The 17,913-nt window shown below is 42.7% G+C and overlaps 1 protein-coding gene across 2 annotated transcripts in view; it reads right to left on the bottom strand.

Annotated features, from left to right (window-relative positions):
• RASA3 (RAS p21 protein activator 3) overlaps nt 1-17,913 on the bottom strand; it is a 235,278-nt gene that overhangs the window by 20,435 nt on the left and 196,930 nt on the right. For both annotated transcript variants that reach the window (XM_077134966.1, XM_077134967.1), the window contains exons 13-18: nt 17,740-17,814; nt 15,732-15,855; nt 13,944-14,050; nt 12,701-12,778; nt 10,129-10,206; nt 8,309-8,382 (exon numbers count right to left, since the gene is read on the bottom strand). In XM_077134966.1, the coding sequence (XP_076991081.1) occupies nt 8,309-8,382; nt 10,129-10,206; nt 12,701-12,778; nt 13,944-14,050; nt 15,732-15,855; nt 17,740-17,814 (536 nt within the window). The remainder of the gene's footprint in view (nt 1-8,308; nt 8,383-10,128; nt 10,207-12,700; nt 12,779-13,943; nt 14,051-15,731; nt 15,856-17,739; nt 17,815-17,913) is intronic.

Below are 17,913 nucleotides of genomic sequence, written 5' to 3'. Positions count from 1 at the left end.
AAGCCACAGGCAGACAAGCGCCACTTGTTGGCAGGCTAGGAAAAGTACAGAACTTAGAGGCTTCATAGGAAAGTCAGATAACCTGCCGGGTCTCATTCTCAGGGAAACATTATACTGATGACACCCTCCTCCCGAGCCTGGGCCCACCTGGTCAGGGAAAATCTGATTGGGGTTGATCATATCTAGGGAGACCCTCCTAAAAAAAGTCCCATATATGCAGTGTATGAGCCAGAAGAACAAAAGCTGAAAAACTCTGATCAGTTAAATAGAAGCTATGTTAGAGGTCTAGAATAAGCTGAATTGAACACTAAAGACCAAAGACAGAAAAAAGCCAACCAACAAGAAAACCATAAGAAAAAGAGTGCAAGAGACCTCCAGAATAAACTAATCAAGGAAATCAGATGCCTAGATATCAGCAAAAAATCACAAGTCATACTAGGAAAAACAAAGATATGGGCCAGTGAAAGGAACAAACTAACACTTCAAATAAGATAAAGGAGTTGAAGCAACTAATTAAAGACGTTCAAACAAACATGCTAAGTCAAACAAACATCAAGCCAATGAGTTAAGGGAATATATGGCAAAGAGGTGAAAGAGATAAAAAAGACACTGGGTGACCATACAGAAGAATTTGAAAGCTTGAAGAAACAGATGGCAGAACTTATGGGACTAAAAGGCACAACAGAAGAGATGAAAAACACAACGGAGACTTATAACAGCAGACTTGAAGAGGCAGGAGAGATGATTAGTGAATTAGAGGACAGAACCTTTAGATAGAGAAAAGAATGGAAAAAATATGAACAGGGTCTCAGGGAACTGAATGACAAACTGAAGTGCACAAATATTCATTTTATGGGTGTCCTAGAATGAGAAGAGAAGTGAAAAGGGGCAGAAAGAATAATGGAGGAAACAATCACTGAAAATTTCCCAACTCTTAGGAAAGACATAAAATTACAGATCCGAGAAGCAGAGTATATCCCAAACAGAATAGATCTTAATAGACCTACTCCAAGATACTTACTAATCACAGTCAAATGTCAAAAATAAAGAGAGAATTCTGAAAGTAGCAAGAGAAAAGCAATCCATCATAAACAAGGGAAGCTCACTAATATTATGAGTGGATTTTTCAGCAGAAACCATGGAGGTGAGAAGGCAGTGGTATAATATATTTAAGACACTGAAAGAGAAAAATTGCCAACCATTTAAGGTACTGAAAGAGAAAAACTACCAACCAAGAATTCTATACCCAGCAAAACTGTTCTTCAAATATGAGGAAGAGTTTAACATATTTTCATATAAATAGACACTAAGAGAGTTTGTGAACAAGAGATTTGCTCTATAACAAATACTAAAGAGGAACACTAAAGAGAGGAAAAAACAGGAGAGAGAGGTTTGGAGAAGAGTGTAGAAATGAAGTAAGGGTATAGAATAAAGTCATGAAAAAGGTAACAAAGTGGATGAACCTCTAGGACATTATGTTGAGTGAAACTAGTCAGAAATTAAAGGACAAATACTGTATGGTCTGACTAATATGAACTAAAATTAATTCATGAACTTTGAGAGTTAAAGGTGAGATCACAGGTTATCAGGAGATAGAAACAGGGTTGAGATTGGGCATTTGATGCTGAAGTAGTATAGAATATTCAACAGGACTGATGGTAAAGATCCAAAAATGAACAGCACAATATTATCTGAGGGCAGCACAATATTTTAAGTACACTGAACAAAGCTGAGAGTGAGCATGGCTGAAAGAGGAAGACTAGGGAATATATGACATTGAAGGAAAGATAGAAGAGAAAGACTGGGACTGTATAACTTAGCAAAACCTAGAATACACAATGATGGTGATGAAATATGCAAATATAAGAATGTCTTTTACATGAGGGTGAACAAATGAATGTCAACATTGCAAGGTGTTGAAAATGGGATGGTATAAAAATACAATCAATGCAAACTAGGGTCTATAGTTAGTAGTAATGTTGTAATATGCTTCCATTAAATGTAAGAAAAGCAATATACCAAAGCTACATGCTAATAAGAGCGGGTTATAATGGTACATCAATTGATGAATGGAACTGCGGGTATACATACAATGGAATAATCAGCAGCTACAAGAAGAAATGAAGTTGTGAGGCATGCAACTAAGTGAATGAATCTTGAGGACAGTATGTTAAGTGAAATAAACCAGAAACAAAAAGACAAATATAGTACCTCACTAATATGGACCAACTATAATGTGCAAACTTGGAGAACTGAATTCAGGAGCATAGGTTAACAGGGGATGACTTATTGAAAGGTTTCTAGATTGTAAGCTCTTACAGCACCCACGTCTATTTCTGAGTTGTAAAAGTTATTTCTAAATTCTGAGCTGCAGAGCTCTTTGTGTACAACCTGGCTGTCCTCTGGAACTTCAGGTATCTGTGAGACACCTGAGACTCAGAACTGGAGTTCTGCAACTATGAAAGTCAGCATTATCCCATACAACAACTATTAAAAAAGCTGAAGAAGTGATCAGACTTCAATTAGAGATATGAATGAAGCTGATTTAGTTAGGGCCAAGGTAAATCAGACTAAAGGGTAAAGGCTGATATTGTTTTAAAACTTCAACTTCTGTGTGAGATGAAAGGAAGAGTTGTTTATTTGGTGCAAAATTTGTATTACCCATCTAATCAAACTTGTATGGTCAATTTATTCGAACACCATAATTACATCGTGTTACATGGAAGTGAGGGTTTGTTGCATAGGTTTGTGTGATGCTCCGATACATCCCAGAGTAATCTGGGCAGAAAATAATAAGGGATTTGCAAAGTCCCCTTGAGGGACTGGGGAAAAAGTGGAAATATTAAACTTCCCCACCTGGGGAATTTCTGATAGTCTTGCAAGCATTGGAACTACCAATTTAATAGGCCAAGCTCTCAACCTTGGGGCTTGGCCTTATGAAATTTATTCCTGCAAAGGAGAAGCCAAGCCTACTTATAGCCATGCCTAAGAGTTACCCCCAGAAAACATCTTTTGTTGCTCGGATGTGGCCTCTCTCTCCAAGCCAACTCTGAAGGTAAACTCAAGTGGAACATGACTCTCAGGGGTATAAATCTCCCTGGCAACATAGGACATGACTCCTGAGGATGAGCCTGGCCCTGGCATCGTGGGATTGAGAAACGCTTCTTGACCAAAAGGGGGAAGAGAAATGAAACAGAAAAAAAATTTCAATGGCTGAGAGATTTCAAATAGAGTCAAGAGGTTATTCTGGAGGTGATTGTTATGTATTATATAGGTATACATTTTTAGTTTTTAGTGTATTAGAATAGCTAGATGGAAACTAGAAACTGTTGAACTGTAATCCAATAGCCTTGATTCTTGAAGATGATTATATAGTTTTATAGCTTTCACGGCATGCTGTGTGATTATGAAAACTTTGTGACTAACACCCCCTTTATCCAGTGTATGGACAGATGAGTAAGAAAGTAAATAAATAATAGGGGTGGGATGAGGGGCATATGACATTCTGGTTTTTTTCTTAATTTTAATTTTTATTCTTTTTTTTGGAGTAATGAAAATGTTCAAAAATTGGCAGCAGGGATGAATGTACAAATATTTGATGGTATTGCGAACCACTGACTGTGTACTTCAGAGCATTACATGGTATAATACAATTGTATAAAAACATATGGTACAATACAATTGCATAAAAAACATATGGTACAACTGTATAAAAATATATGAAAAGAAATATTAAGAATATTAATCATTGTTTATTAAAGAGCAATGATGGGGGAATAAGGAGTGTAGGATGTTTTGGGTTTTTCCTCTCTGTTTTGGAGTAATGAAAACGTTCTAAATTGACCGTGGTGATAAATACACAACTATGTGATGATACTGTGAGCTATTGATTTGGATGGACTATATGGTGTATGAATATATCTTAATAAATTTGTATTTAAAAAAAATTTTTTTTAAAGGCCTTCACTTTTGAAGGAATTAGCCCTCGTCATAGTGTTAACTTTAAGTTACGTGTTGGTGATGGCAATGATTTTTATTAAGACCTCCAAGAAAACAGCTAACCTCTCCCAATCTTCCATGCTGACTCTTTCAACAGCATTCTATGTTACTGAAAATTATCAACAAGAAATGCTCTTAGAAAGAAATGTGCTAGCAACAGTTTCATGGAGCCATGAGTAAGTGTCTTTTGGAGAGCAAAGTGAGGGGGTTTGAAGCAACTCATTAACAAATCCTTTATCTACTGTATTGTGGTTATTGCATGTTTTTGTATATCCAAATTGCCCATTTCCTTCAGTACTTAACCATTTTGTGTTCAGGCTTCTGTTCCACCCCAATACTCCTGAACAGAAAGGGCCAAAGAGCCATCTCTGATTAAGGGAAATTTATGGAGCAGAAAAGAACAGGGACCTCAGTTACAAGTAAATGGATGACCCTACCTCTTCCAGTTGCTTCCAGTACCCCATAAAATAGAAGAACCGGACAAGACAAGAAAATAAACATCAACTGGCATGGAGTTGAAAAATGATTGCATCATGGACCCAACTTCAGAGGGCCCACCGGCTTCTCGACACCGAGTCATGGGAGGCAGAGATGCTCCCTACCTATCCCAGAGGACCTGGAAGAGATGGAGATGGTGCCCTCTCTCTTCCAAGCCAGTCCTACATTTGGAAATTGCTTTTGTAGGCAAGGTGTACACGTATTTGAGTATTTCCTAGAGCCAGAGTTCTCGAGGAGGCAAGTCCCTTCTTCCCTGTGACCCAAAGTATGACAGACCATCAGGATATTTGGTTGGAAGGACATAGGATTTGGGTTCCATTCCACTAACTGCTAGTTAGACTCACCATGAAGGCTGCCAGCACTTGTCATCATGTTCCTTAAGATTCACGAAAAGCAGACTCTAAGTAAAGTCAAGTCTAAGAAAACGGGTTGAGGTAGGAAAGGCTTGCAGACTGAAATAGACCATTAAAAAGGTGGAAACTATTAAAACGCACATGGAGAAGCCAGGGAACTGGCTCTTGATGCCTGAATAACAGGCCCACTTTTGCAGTATCACACAGGACTCTTCCCTTCTAAATGAACAGCTTCACAAAGAGTAGGAGACACAGGAAAATCCAGAGACCTGGCAAACAGTTCCACCAAGAGTCAAAGGGAATGTACACTAATAGGACTTGTATTTGACCACAGCTTTCTTGACATGTATCTGCCAAACTCCACAGGCAATGCTCCACTTCTTGGAAAGCATTGTGTTTGTGGACAAGGGTATTCCTGGAAACCAGAGCAGCACAGGGGTAAAGCCAGGCTCCTCCACTGAGGAACGTGGCTCGCGGCTTCGACTAGTAGGTTTGCTAATGGCATCCAAACATGCCAAAGAGCCACAGCATCCTCCCCCAGGTCCAGTCAAACCTGCCTGTAGGTGTTTCTCACAAGTTCCACAGACCTTCCCCCATCTCAAGGGACTTGCAACTGACTCCTGGCACCTTACTTGGGTGGACTCTTATGATCAATTGTCTGCATTGTTAGTGTAAGAGTCCTTAACTCAGCAGCCAGCAGGCCGAGCAGGGAGAGACAGAAAAAATAATCAGACCAAAGGAAATGGAAGACAGAGTAGAAAAAATAAGAAGAAAAGCAAAGTTGTATGTGTTTGGGGGGGGTGATGGGAGTGAGGAAAATAGAAAGAAAATAGTGAATACATATTTCACTTTAAAAAAACATGAAATGTACAATGATGCTAAGGAACTGAAATGGGAGGCGAACAAGTTGGATTTAGGTGATCGTAACATATCAAGATGTGGGGTCAAAGAAACTTTTGCACAGATGCATTCAAGGTATACAGGAGGATGTTTATTGCACAGTGTTTAAAGGAGCAAAGAGTTGGAAGCAACTTGACCATCCATCAGTAAGGGAATGGAAAAGTAAGTTAAGAGTAAATGTAAATTCAAAACAAGTATACACGGAACAGAGAAACATATACATACAAATAAACCTATGCAGGTAGAGGAGAACAACACACAACAAATCCTGAGAGTGGGAGCATACAGGAGAGACTTTGCATGGACCAGTGAGGATTCCACTTGTGGGGCAAACTATGTACACGGGCCCAAGGTCCACAAAGTTAAAATAATTTTTCAAAAATTCTGGATCATTCAACAGTTACATTACAGGGTAAAAATTCTTACTATAAATATTTTTAGGTATAGGATTGCTTTGAAAATATAATTTCCTTGGGACCTTAAATATGTAAGATGCTTTACATGAATTTAATTATTAGAAACCATCAATCGCCCATGTGAGGTGGAGGAGACGTGTAGCATTCAAGCACTGACTGGAGAAAAGTCTGCTAGGTTCTTTTATTGAAAACATATTTATTGAGGATCCACTAACTGCAAGGTTTTGGGTCAGGTACCTCATTAACCAGGAGAGTATTTCTAACTGGGATCAAATTTAATAGATGGGGTTGGGAAGGTAGCAGTTTTAAAAATTATTAGTGAATGACGCAGAAAGATTCAGATTAAAGGCAAAACATTTTGGTTCTATGTAAGCAGAATAAATTCAAATCAACAAATAAATGTTAAGCATCAAGGTGCACAAGGGTCTGTTTCAGAGACCTGGCAGGTGATGGCGTCCCTGGGATACCTGCTTGTCTCCTGTGCAAAAGGAGAAGCACATGGCTCAGCAGCACAGAGAAAGCTCTCAGTAAGTGCCAGTTATTACCACCTATTGAAGGTAGGATGGATATAGATAACGTATGGCTATCGAATTGGCACAGGCCAAGAAGGGCAGGCTGGTTGATCCAGAAGTTCTCTAAAGCAGAAATGATAGTTCCAAACCACAAGACGACATTGTAGGAGTAAATGCAAAGTGCTACACTTGATTTTAGGACATGATATAGGGAAGTATAGAAAGGGGAGTCTTGATTCACGGGTCAAAAAATCTCAAGCATCTCAGCTGTCCAAAACCTCCGTATGAATCAGAGTATGATGCAGGTGCCGAGGAGACTGAATGTACTTGTCAGTGGCACCAGGAGAAGTCCAGTGAGGAGCACGAAGGACGTAGTGGTCCCATTGTACTCTTCACAGGTGTGGCTGTGACCACCTTTATTTAAAGCAGAGTTTCTGAATGTATGGTATGGAAATCCTTATAAGGAACCAAATGATCTTTGGGAGTATATAGTGGGTATTTCCTACTTTGAAAGATGTGAATTTATTTCATGTCCGTTAGAAGAATATGTAACCAGGACAATACTCTTAATAGAACAGATATTATTGCTTGAGACATAGATAAGTTAAAGCAAGTTCATTGGAAGGGAAATCATAATGACAATAATGCTATTAGGTTGTGGTCCAGTGACAGTCTGTGGATGCTTAAGTTTGACTCAATCTGGCTCTAAGGCAGGATGGACAATGCAGAGACCGGAGACACTGACGGGGATCCAGGAACTATGTCACATGATGGACGTGAGGAGGAACTAGAAGGGGGTGGGTTCCTAACAGAGCAAGAAGCAAGCTGCAGGCGATCTTGTGCACAGCTTTGTTCACGGCCAGTGGAAAAACAAAGGCCACCGAGAACACCAGAGCAGAATTAATTCCCAGGCTGAAGTTAAGTTGGACCAAATTTCCATTACTGTTCCTTCCAACTCTCTGGTTTTCTGATGTAGGACCATTTTAGATGCATGGTATTGACCCCTGTCTTTCATAGCAGATGAGAAGGTAAGGCCTCGAACCCGAGGATGTGAAAGAGCATCACAGCAAATTCTGGCAGAGATTGTTGATTATTCAGGAGTAACTCAGACTCTCTCTGGAGTGAACAGACTTTTGTCTTCTTTCTCCTCCTACTGATGGGCATCTTTTCACTCTTTGCAAACACAACAAAGAATGGGGAAAAGAGAAATGAAAATAAAAGGTGCCCAAATCTTATTAACATCTTAGGTGGAGCTTAGTGAGGAATGAGTTTTTAGCAATGGACAAAAGCGGCCCCATTTCTCCTAAGTCCCCCAAGACAGGTAATTGGTGGTTCAAGGCCAAAGGATCAACAAAGGGCCCCAGACTGCCCTTTGGTATGTGAAACCATCAGCTGTGGGGGCCAGATACAGTCCCATTTAGTGGCTTTAGAACAATGCATTAATTGGGTTGAGATCAATGGAATCACTCCTACTTCTGGGAATCTTAAGGGAAATTTTGAAATAAAAGTGAAAATTAATTAAAATAGTTTTAAGAAGATCTGTTGCAGGGATGGGCGGTGGGGACGGGAAGCCCCACATCCATCGCATTTTTCTCATTTCCACTCTGGTTCCAGCATGCTGAGTCCTTACCCTTCTTTGAGCAGGATGGGCTGCTCTATGCTTTTGTGGTCTCTTCTCCCAGAGGATGAAATCAATTCTAAGAACTTAAGTGGGGAAGAAATCAGATTGTTAAAAGGAAAAGGGTACATTGAAAGTCTATTCATTCTTACAGAGAGGATGGCATTATGACGTGCTGCGTCTTCTCTTTGATACAAGCAAAGACAGGAAAACTTGGGAAGGGAGGCACAGGAGGGGCTCCCAGAAAATCAGCTCTTCTGTGAGAATCTTGTGAGTTCTGTTCTCGCGTCTATCATAGTAAAGAAAAGCTTCAAGCCTCCCACCACTTACCTTGGCCCATTAACCCTTCCAGGGAAGGTCTCATCCATGCCCTCATGTTGTTATTTCTGCCCCATCCTAATGCAAAAGGCCATCAGGTTGTTCTCACAGAAGTGGAGCCAGGCTATAGTAACACCTAGAGATGAATCTCTAATGGTGGAATCTGAGGCCCAAAGATGAATCTCTAACAGTGGAATCTGAGGCATCACTGAACCCTTGGTGAGAAGGTCTTCAGCAGTGGAGGGTAGAGCACCTACCCAGAGCCCTACCCACTGTCTGCCAAGGTGGGCTTCTCTTGTACCACCACACGCACATCTTTCTATAACTAATTTCCCCCTGTTGCACTAGTGGGAGTGGGACAGGGGGCCTCTCCGCTCAATTTGACTGCTGCATAACTTATTTGGATTACTTCAATCAACTGATGGTTAAAAAGGCCAAAAATAGTGGTTGATCCTAGTTCCAGCCCCTTCCTTTCTCTTCTATATCCATGCTTTTAAAATTATTTGAGGGATATCTTTGTGATTGCTTCTAAATAGCAGAAAACAAAATTTAGGAATCAGTAGAGATTCTTCCCCAAGAACTCTATCCCTAAATTTGGGTTTGGGGTCCCCAGGATCTCTACAACTCTTCTTCATAAGGCATTTGGGGTCCTCAGAGTATAGAAACTCATAGAAAAAAAAGGGGGTAGTAGGCCCAGAGACCTAAGGCTTTAGAGTAGGGCACTACAGCATATTCTATGCAGGTATAAAGGGAAAGTTGGCTTCAGAGGAAGAATTTAGACATCAAAAGTGAAGTATGAGAGCCACAAAATACCAGATTCCAGATGGGAGGCATGCCAAAAAGAGTTCAAAAACAGTTATGCTTGGGGGTGATGAAAATGTCATGGAAATAGACAGGAGAGATGGCTGCACAACACTGTGAATATACTAAGTGTCGTTGCTGGGGACTGAACCGTGTTCCCCACAAAAGGCATGCTCAGCTCCCAGCCCCTGCGCCTGAGGGGTGAACCCATTGGAGTTCTTCCAACAGGATCTTTGAAGAAGTTATTAGTTGAACTGTGCCCAAACCGAAAGAGGCGAACCTTAATCCCATAAGGCCGAAGTCCTTATAAGCAAAGGCAATTGGATATGGAAGGGAATGTCATGAGGAGGAGCTGGAAGTCAACAGAACCCAGAAGAGAAACAAGAGGACATCACTTTGGGATGGGAAATCCAAGGAACCCAAGGACTGTGAGCCAGCCAACTACCAACCCTGTATGCAAGCAAGCCTTCTGGCCTCTAAAACTGACAGCCAATACATTTCTGTTGTTTAAGCTAAACCACTGTGTGGTATTTGTCTTAACAGCCTGTAAACCATGACAGCCATTGGATTTTGCACTTTAAAATAATTAATGGTTAATTTTATGTTATATGAATTTCCCCCAATTAAAAAACAAACCAACATAACTCTGTCTCTTAGGAACAACATACGATATGGCGGAAACTAGGTACACGTTAATTAAGGTCAATACTTACATTTTTAACTGCATCAGCATATTTCTGCTCATTGAAGAATTCATAAAATGTAGCCATGTAAGACTCCTTAAAACTGGCCTAAAACAAAACAGGTTACTTAATGAAGTTTTGAAAATGTCTTGGCTCATAGCCCAAAGCTAACAAATCTATAGGTATAAATTATGATAAGTCTGATTTATGATAATTAAACAAGTTGAAGATCTCATCTCTTGTAGGGGAAATGATACAGAGTATCAAGTGCTGAGAGATTTCAGCTCAGGTATAACTGACCTTAAATCATCATAGAAATATGTTAAAATGTTCACATAAGACGAATTCAATTTGAACTGTATTTTTTAAAGCTATTTGAAAGAACCCTCTGATGGGTTCTTAAGAAGAACCCTTTGGGGTGATGGTGGAGTTAAACAGAGAGGATAGGAGTTAACAAATGAATATGAATGCCGAATTATTAAATTGATACCTCTTTCAGTTTCCAGTATCCTAGAGCAGCCAGAAGTAAAAACTAAAATTGTGGAATTGTAACCCATACCAAACCCTGAACTCTGTTCTACAACTAATTGCGGTGCTGAGCTTTGAAATTTATTGTTTTTTCGGATGCACGTGATTTTTCACAAAAAAAGAAAAAAGAAGTTGACTGCGATGATAAAAAAAAAATATCTATTCTTTCTAGCCTCTTATATATCTGCAGCAGCTAGAAGGAAAAATCTGAGAGGATGGTAAGGTAGCCCATGACAAACTCTGGGATCCATCCTGTAACTATGTGTTGAAGAGTGCTTTGAAAACTATTTCTTTTTTATTTCTTTGCTTTGTATATATGCTATACTATACAACAAAAAAGTTAAAAAAAAAAAAAAAAAAGAGTCCTTTGGTAAAAACGACTAAACCCCTTTCCCTGAATTGGTTCACTAGAATCTGGACTTTGGGGTTTGGGAAGTTGTTGGAATTGGCCCTCTAGGAGGTGGGCTTGCATGTGCAGTTGGTGTTAGAAGCCCTGGCTTCTGGCACTGATGGTGCCACATCTTCTCCTTGGACCTCATATTGACCACAGAACCTTTTTCTGCGTCAGATTTCTCATTTTCAAACTGGGGAGTAATGGACCCTACCCTGCTAGGGGCTTCTCTGAGGCATGAAGAAGGGGGTATGTGGAGAAGGTGTCAAAAAGGTGCTATGGAAGTAGACGGGGTCACGATCAGTTGGCAAACCACAGCAATTTAGCCAGACATCGAAGAAACCGTCCCAGATGTCCCACACTCTGATTTAATATCACTTTATTTGATCATTTTCTGAATATGAAAATGAGGTGGGTTTTGTGGAGATGTTAGATGTTAGGCTCCGGCACAGAAGCTTGCCTGTTCAGCCAAGAGTTTCCAGCCAAATAAGAACGGAGTTGATTGGATGGAGGAATTAGAACAAGTCAGCCTACCTGTTAGCCACACTCAGTCTTCTATTTGACTCTGACTCAGAGAAACTGGAGGGTTTGCCACGGAGGAAGGCTGGTCATCTGCCACGGGGTGGCCCTGATTCACCCACAGCCCTAATTTGGGGTCACCATGAGGAACAGTTTATCCTCATAAACCCCAGCAAGGAAGGCTGGGGTGTGGGGACCTCCAGCTAGCTACTGTTGAATCCTTTCCCACGGGAACTGAGAGGGCGCTGGGAAGGCCCCCATGCTCTGGGCTCTGTCCCCGGGGCACACGGTCATCAAGACTGCCATGTTACTTTTTTGTAAAATGTGAGCATAAAACTTCCTCAAAACTGCCAATCGTTAGGCATCTTCTAGTAGAAAAATGGGGCAACCGCTGGAGAGGAAAGCCATCTCATGGGACCACCTTGACCTCCAGAACCAACATCTTAAAAGAGGCAAAACCAGTCTAAAACGGACAACAGTGGCTGAAGAAGAAGAACAGATTTGTCATCAAAAGGAGTAACATGAACATGTACCCAGGAGTCAGGCAGAAGCAGGGACACTCTACCTCCCCTCCGGCCAGGAAGAGGAGAAGCTGAGTTGTGGGTTGAGGGTACATGGGCAGAGGAGCCCCCGACCAGCCCCTAGGGACCTTGCTCCCTAGGGTCCGGGGGGTCCTCAGATGCTCCAGGTCAGTGTGATCTGCCCAGTTTGCTACATCTGGGGGTGGGGAAGGGCCACCAGTAGCAAAGCTGGGGGGAGGAGGCCCTGAATTATAGATTTAGAATACGTGCTTTCTGTCCTGGACCCAATGCCAGCACTAAATTGATGAGGTTCAACCACTTCCACATCTATTGATAAAAATTGGATCTGTATGGCCATTCCACTCAGGCTATAAGGAAAGCGTCAGGTGCTATCATAATTTTCCTTCTCAAAAAGCCAAATATTACACTGTGGCAGAGGCAAAGAGGCAGTGTGGAAGGCCCTGGAAATGTTCTACTTCTTGCATTGGTTGAGTGGGGGGGCAGCTTTATTATTTTTCTTTATCCTCGTAAACAGGTTCTAATTGTACTTCTTTTTCACATAAAATATTTCAGTCATATTTCTAAAGAGATAAAAAAGTAAAGTGTTCTTAAAGAGTGAAAATGGTCAAAATAAAAGACTTACAGATTTTGATTTGGATAAGCTGCCGAGAGTTTGAATGGTCTTTGAGATAAGTGTCAAAGTTCTAGAAGTCTGCGGGTCCTATTGAAGATAGGAAAAGAGAAATGTTACTTTCTTTCCAATTTCGGTATAAATATTGTGATTGATCCCAGACTTACGCAGCTGACAAAATGAATGACATAATCTAAAATGCTGCAACGAGGGTGTACACACACTGTCTGTGAGTAAACAGCAATAAATATGCAAACAAAGTCTGCAGAAGCTGAGGCTGGCACTGTATTTGGAAAGGGGTTCATTTAAAAGCCTTGCTACTGAAAGAGTCGGCTGTGGACCAGTAGCTTTGGTATCACCTGGGAGTTTGTTAAAAATGCAAAAATCTCAGGTGCCCACCCAGATCTCCTGACCTTACAGCTCAGCAGGATGCCTGAGGGCTCCTATATACAGCAAAGTCTGGGAAATACTGCTTTAAATCAGCCCTCCCTGCCCAACAGGCAAAAGTAGCATCTTAAAATCAGAAGCATCCTGAAGGTTTATTTGTGTTACCAGTTCTGAGTCTCCCAGGTAAGTGTCTGGTGGATTTCTTTTTACCCTTTAAAATGTCTGGAGGGTTTAACATAAAAGCAACAGCAACAATGAAAACCCCCTTGAACGGACCCACCATTCTCTAATCCCCTTACCCTGGCTCATTTTTCTTCCAAGCACTTGTCACCACTTGGCACATTATGTTTCTATCTGCTTATCTGTTAGTATTTGTCACATTCCAAAAGAATGTGTGCTCCGTCAAAGCTGAGTCTCTTTTGGCTACTGCTGTATCCCCAGCTCCCAGCACACAGCAGACATTCAGTAAATATTTGTCGATTGAATAAATATTTATACATAATCGTAAACACTCCATTTTTTTCCTATGGGGTGGGGGTACAGACATGATAATAGAGACCAGCAGTTAAAAGCTTGGTCAAACCGTCCAAATATTTTTTTGAAACAGTATTCATTCCCTCCAAAACATACAGTTAATCAGAGCTAATGCAACTTAAAGCAGATAGGTAGCTAAACCCTCCTGTAGACAAAGGGAGTTACAGGTGTGTGACATGTTGATAATGCATTCTGCAATCTAACGGCCCCAAGAACAACAGCTTTGCATCTTTCATTTGCCAGCACAACTCTGTAAGAACCTGGCGCCAAGCTTGATGGTCCCTGCAAATTTATAGGGACCGACAGCATAAGAAGCGTTCCAACGCTCACTTACCGTGTGGTGAGGGGTGAGCTGGAAGAGGTTGGGGGAGAGAATGGCAGGAGCAAAGAACCTCAGGAAAATGAAGCTACTCACAGCCGTGTACCTCACGTCCAGGTCATCTGTCACCAGGAAAAAAAGGAAAAGCTATTTCACCAGGCTTTTGGGAGATCACACGCCTTACTGGCACTTTACCATTTAGTGCAACTCGCTTCTCCAATGAGCATTTCATAAAGACTGCCTACAGTTCTCCCCCTCCCTCTTTCTTTCTCGTGTTGACTGTCATTTAAGAGTGAGTTCTTCAGGGATCAGCTTGGAGTCTCAAGCCAAGCATAGGTTTGGTAGCTGAGGCTGGTAAACAGATGTTAGATCAACTGACAGGTCCCTGGTGGTGGAACAAGGGAAATCATCATTATCTGTGGATATATTCACATCTGGGGGATGAGGGTATGCTTATTTATTATTGAATTATTACCATCTTATTCCAAAAGGATCTGAAGCCTGCTGAGACACGTTTGGTAATTGCCTTCCTGAGACCAGTACATGCTGCCCCCATGATCTAAGGAGCCTGGGCTTCTTGGAGAGCCGGCCAGGGACATCCATGGCCTGGGGAAGTATCTGGACCCCGAGTTCTGCCATAAGGGAGAGCAAATGCCAGTGCCATCCACTCAGCTGTGGAAGAAGGGGGCTGTGGTTTCCAAGACCACAGCTGTTCTCTTTGGACTGTAGGGAATGCTCTGGAAGTTTGGGAAGCCAATGGTTTTCTATGGGTTCCCCAAGGCCAGCAAGATATCCCTCAGGTGGATTTGCAAGATCACAAAGGAAGGAACTGGCAAATTGACCAGGAAAAGGGAGCAAGGCATTTAGGAGGCTGCTTTCCCTCTCAAAAGCCCTAATGAAAGATGGTTTCCAAGAAGCTGCCCTTCCATAGACTCTGACTATATCCTGTGTCCCGAAGCTCGGGAGTTACCATGCACACCGTCCCTGCAGTTAGGGCAGAAACATTTCCTTCCCTTTGTTTTGCTAGCAGGGAACTCTGTGTAGGGTGGCTGCTGGTGACTCACCGAGGGATCCAGCATCGTTAAACAGCAGGAATTTCAAAAACACTACACTCAGATCCCTGGGAAATCCCTCATTTCCCAGTTCCCGAAATGCTTAAGCCATTCTTTCTAGTTTCTTCTGATGTTGGATAAGCGGGCAAAGGGGTGAAGGGGCTGTCCCCAACGGATTCATTTCGTCCTTGGAAATACAGAGATGCCCAGGATTCTGGGACATATACAGTACTAAAAATGTCTCCCAATCTATCGCAAGAAGGAACTGTTGGGAAAATGGGGCGAAGGAACAGCTTCTCCAAACTGGAGAGGGCCTGAACGCAGAGTGAGTTAACATTCCATTCCGAAAATAAAAACCATGAGAAAGCTCTGCCAGCAAGGCCTTCCTGGTCCCAGATGGCTGGAAGCCCTGGGATTTTGACAGCTCACCCAGAAGGGGCCAACTGGAAAGAAGAATTAGGAAATATTGGTCAGGAGGGTACTGACTTCCCGGCAGAACCATCTAGACGCCATCTGTGCTCTGACGTCCATGCACTGATTCTAGATCCAGGCCGGTCTTGGAGACCAGCACGCCATGGATTAGAACTGTGCTCATTCAGCGCTGTCTATGAGACTCTGAAATGCTTTTCTCTGTTGTTTTTAAGTCAGTGCAAACTGTCAGACAGATGGCAGGTGGGAAGATAATTACTCAGTGAGGGACTGCAGTTATTTTTAGCCAGTGTTAAGTGCATTCCACGGAAGAGCGACTCACCTTGGAAGCGCTTGGCAGCTGACTCTCTCAAGGAAAAGAAGATGTCACACATGACGGTCGGGCAGCTCACCCCAGACTTGGTGATCACGTTAAAGATGCGATCCACATACTGCCTCAGGTTCTCCTGCGGCGGGGAAAACATTGCGCATGGAGCCCGAGATGGCACCGGCCAATGGGGAAGCACCGCAGTGCTGGGAGCCGAAGCGCCCCATCTTGGACTTGGGCTCTCTCCCCACCGCATGGCCCCCCCGACGGCCTGCCCCAGGCATCACTGCCCTGGCTGGGGGGCGGGGAGCGGGATCCATAGGAGCCAAGGGTCATGCTCCCAGGGCCGTCACGTGGGCTGCAGCCGTGAGGACCCAGACCATGTCCTGATACGCAGCCAGGGCCCTTGACAGGGTTGGTTTCGGGGTGGGGGGTCATGCTTAAGAGACAACATCAAACCTAAGTGACCTCTTCCAGAGAGGGGCACTTTGCTCAAAAGTCACCTTCTCAGCCAGGCCTTCCTCTCCATAACTCTGACTAACTTCTTATACCTCATGGGATTGTGTCTCGTCCACTGTGCTAGAGTGGACGTGCCCTCGGGGCAGGGACTTTTGTCCTGTGTCCACTGCTGTTTGTCCAGTTCCCAAACAGTGACTGGTACACAATAGCTGCATGGTACACACTGGATGTATGAATGGATGGATGGACAGACTGAGGGATGGGAGCATCAACTTCTCCCACCTGACCTTGATTGGGTCTCATTGGGCTGACTCCCTGGCTTCCCCCATTCCCTAATCCACCATCCCCTATAGGCCTGTGGCCTCCAGTTCCCTCCCCGTCTACATCGTTCCCTGCATGGCTGCCAGAGGGCGCTTTCTCCCAGGCAAATGTGACCACATCACTGTCCCGCCTTAGAAACTCCCTAGCAGCTTCCTCCTCCTCACCCGCAGTATAAAGTCCTCTCAAGCTCCGGTGAGGCTCTTCAGGACCTAGCCCTCCCCTCCTTCCTTCTCCCCACACTACCCTTGCACAGCTTGGACTCATTACACATTTCATCCTCTGGGCACTTGGCTATGCTATTCCCTCTGCCTGGAATGCCTTTCCCTGATCACCTTCTTCATTGGCCCCATCTCAAAAAATCCATTTTAGTATCACTCCTTGAACTGTACAGGTGTTTTATACATTCACTGCACAAAAGCTATGCTTCCCAGTACATGAAAAAAACTCCTCTTAAAATACGGACTGAATAATTAGAACATTTTATGATGAAAATAATTATCCATTTTAATACTGGGGGATGTGGGGAATAAAGCACATTGCTTCTCTCTTCTCTACCCCTGACATCAACTAAGTATAGAATTAAAATTCATTTGGATGCAGTTCCCAGAGGGCAAGAACTTTGCCTCATGGCCTGACATGGAGAAATCACATGAAAAGATTAAACTTTGGGGTAAAGAGTCAAAATCAGGGAGTTGTGCATGAGATTAAACTTTGGGGTGAAGTGTCAAGTCAGCGAGTTGTGCATGTTTTTTTAAAAATAGGACATAGCTCCCAGGAGCACCGCAAGGTGTTAGATTTCGTTGAGATAGAGGAAAAGGACAGGAGATCCATCATCACATGAGACCAACTCTATAGGACAGCTTCCAGGTCATTCCAGGAGACGAGGAAGAGGGCAGGGGAGCAGAAGCTGAGTGGAGAAGTCCACGCAGGCTATGTTAGGTAGTGTGAAAGAAATCCAGAGCTATGAAAGGTGATGTAGCTGTCGTTCGGGAACTGATCATCTTAGACCAGTTGAAAAATAGTTCACTAAACTCAGAGCTAAAGACGGATGATGCAGACATTTCCATTTCAAGATTCTAGTGGTCACCTGCTGTGCAAAGTGTCACCCAGGCTCATTCCCCACCTTGTCCTGAACTCTAGAAGCAAAACAGAGTCCATACATGGACACAAAAAATGAGAAACCTCAAAGCAGGTGTCTGGCTTTGGAAAATGTGTTCATGAACAAAATAGAAGAATGTCTTACCATGTTGTTTTCAAGGTTTTCACCATCTTTTAACTTTACAGGGTCAACTTCACAAGATTTGTGGCTTTGGCAGATCTAGAAAGAGCATTTAAAGCAATGAGTATAACAGACAGGTTCCGGGAGCAGACTTGGAATGGGCTCAGAGTGCCAGGCCTCACTGAGACCCAAACCATG

The sequence above is a fragment of the Tamandua tetradactyla genome, chromosome 17, assembly GCF_023851605.1.
Source record: "Tamandua tetradactyla isolate mTamTet1 chromosome 17, mTamTet1.pri, whole genome shotgun sequence".
Classification (NCBI taxonomy): Eukaryota; Metazoa; Chordata; class Mammalia; order Pilosa; family Myrmecophagidae; genus Tamandua; species Tamandua tetradactyla.
The sequence above is the reverse complement of the archived record's forward strand: the minus strand, read 5'-3'. Positions and strand labels throughout refer to the sequence as shown.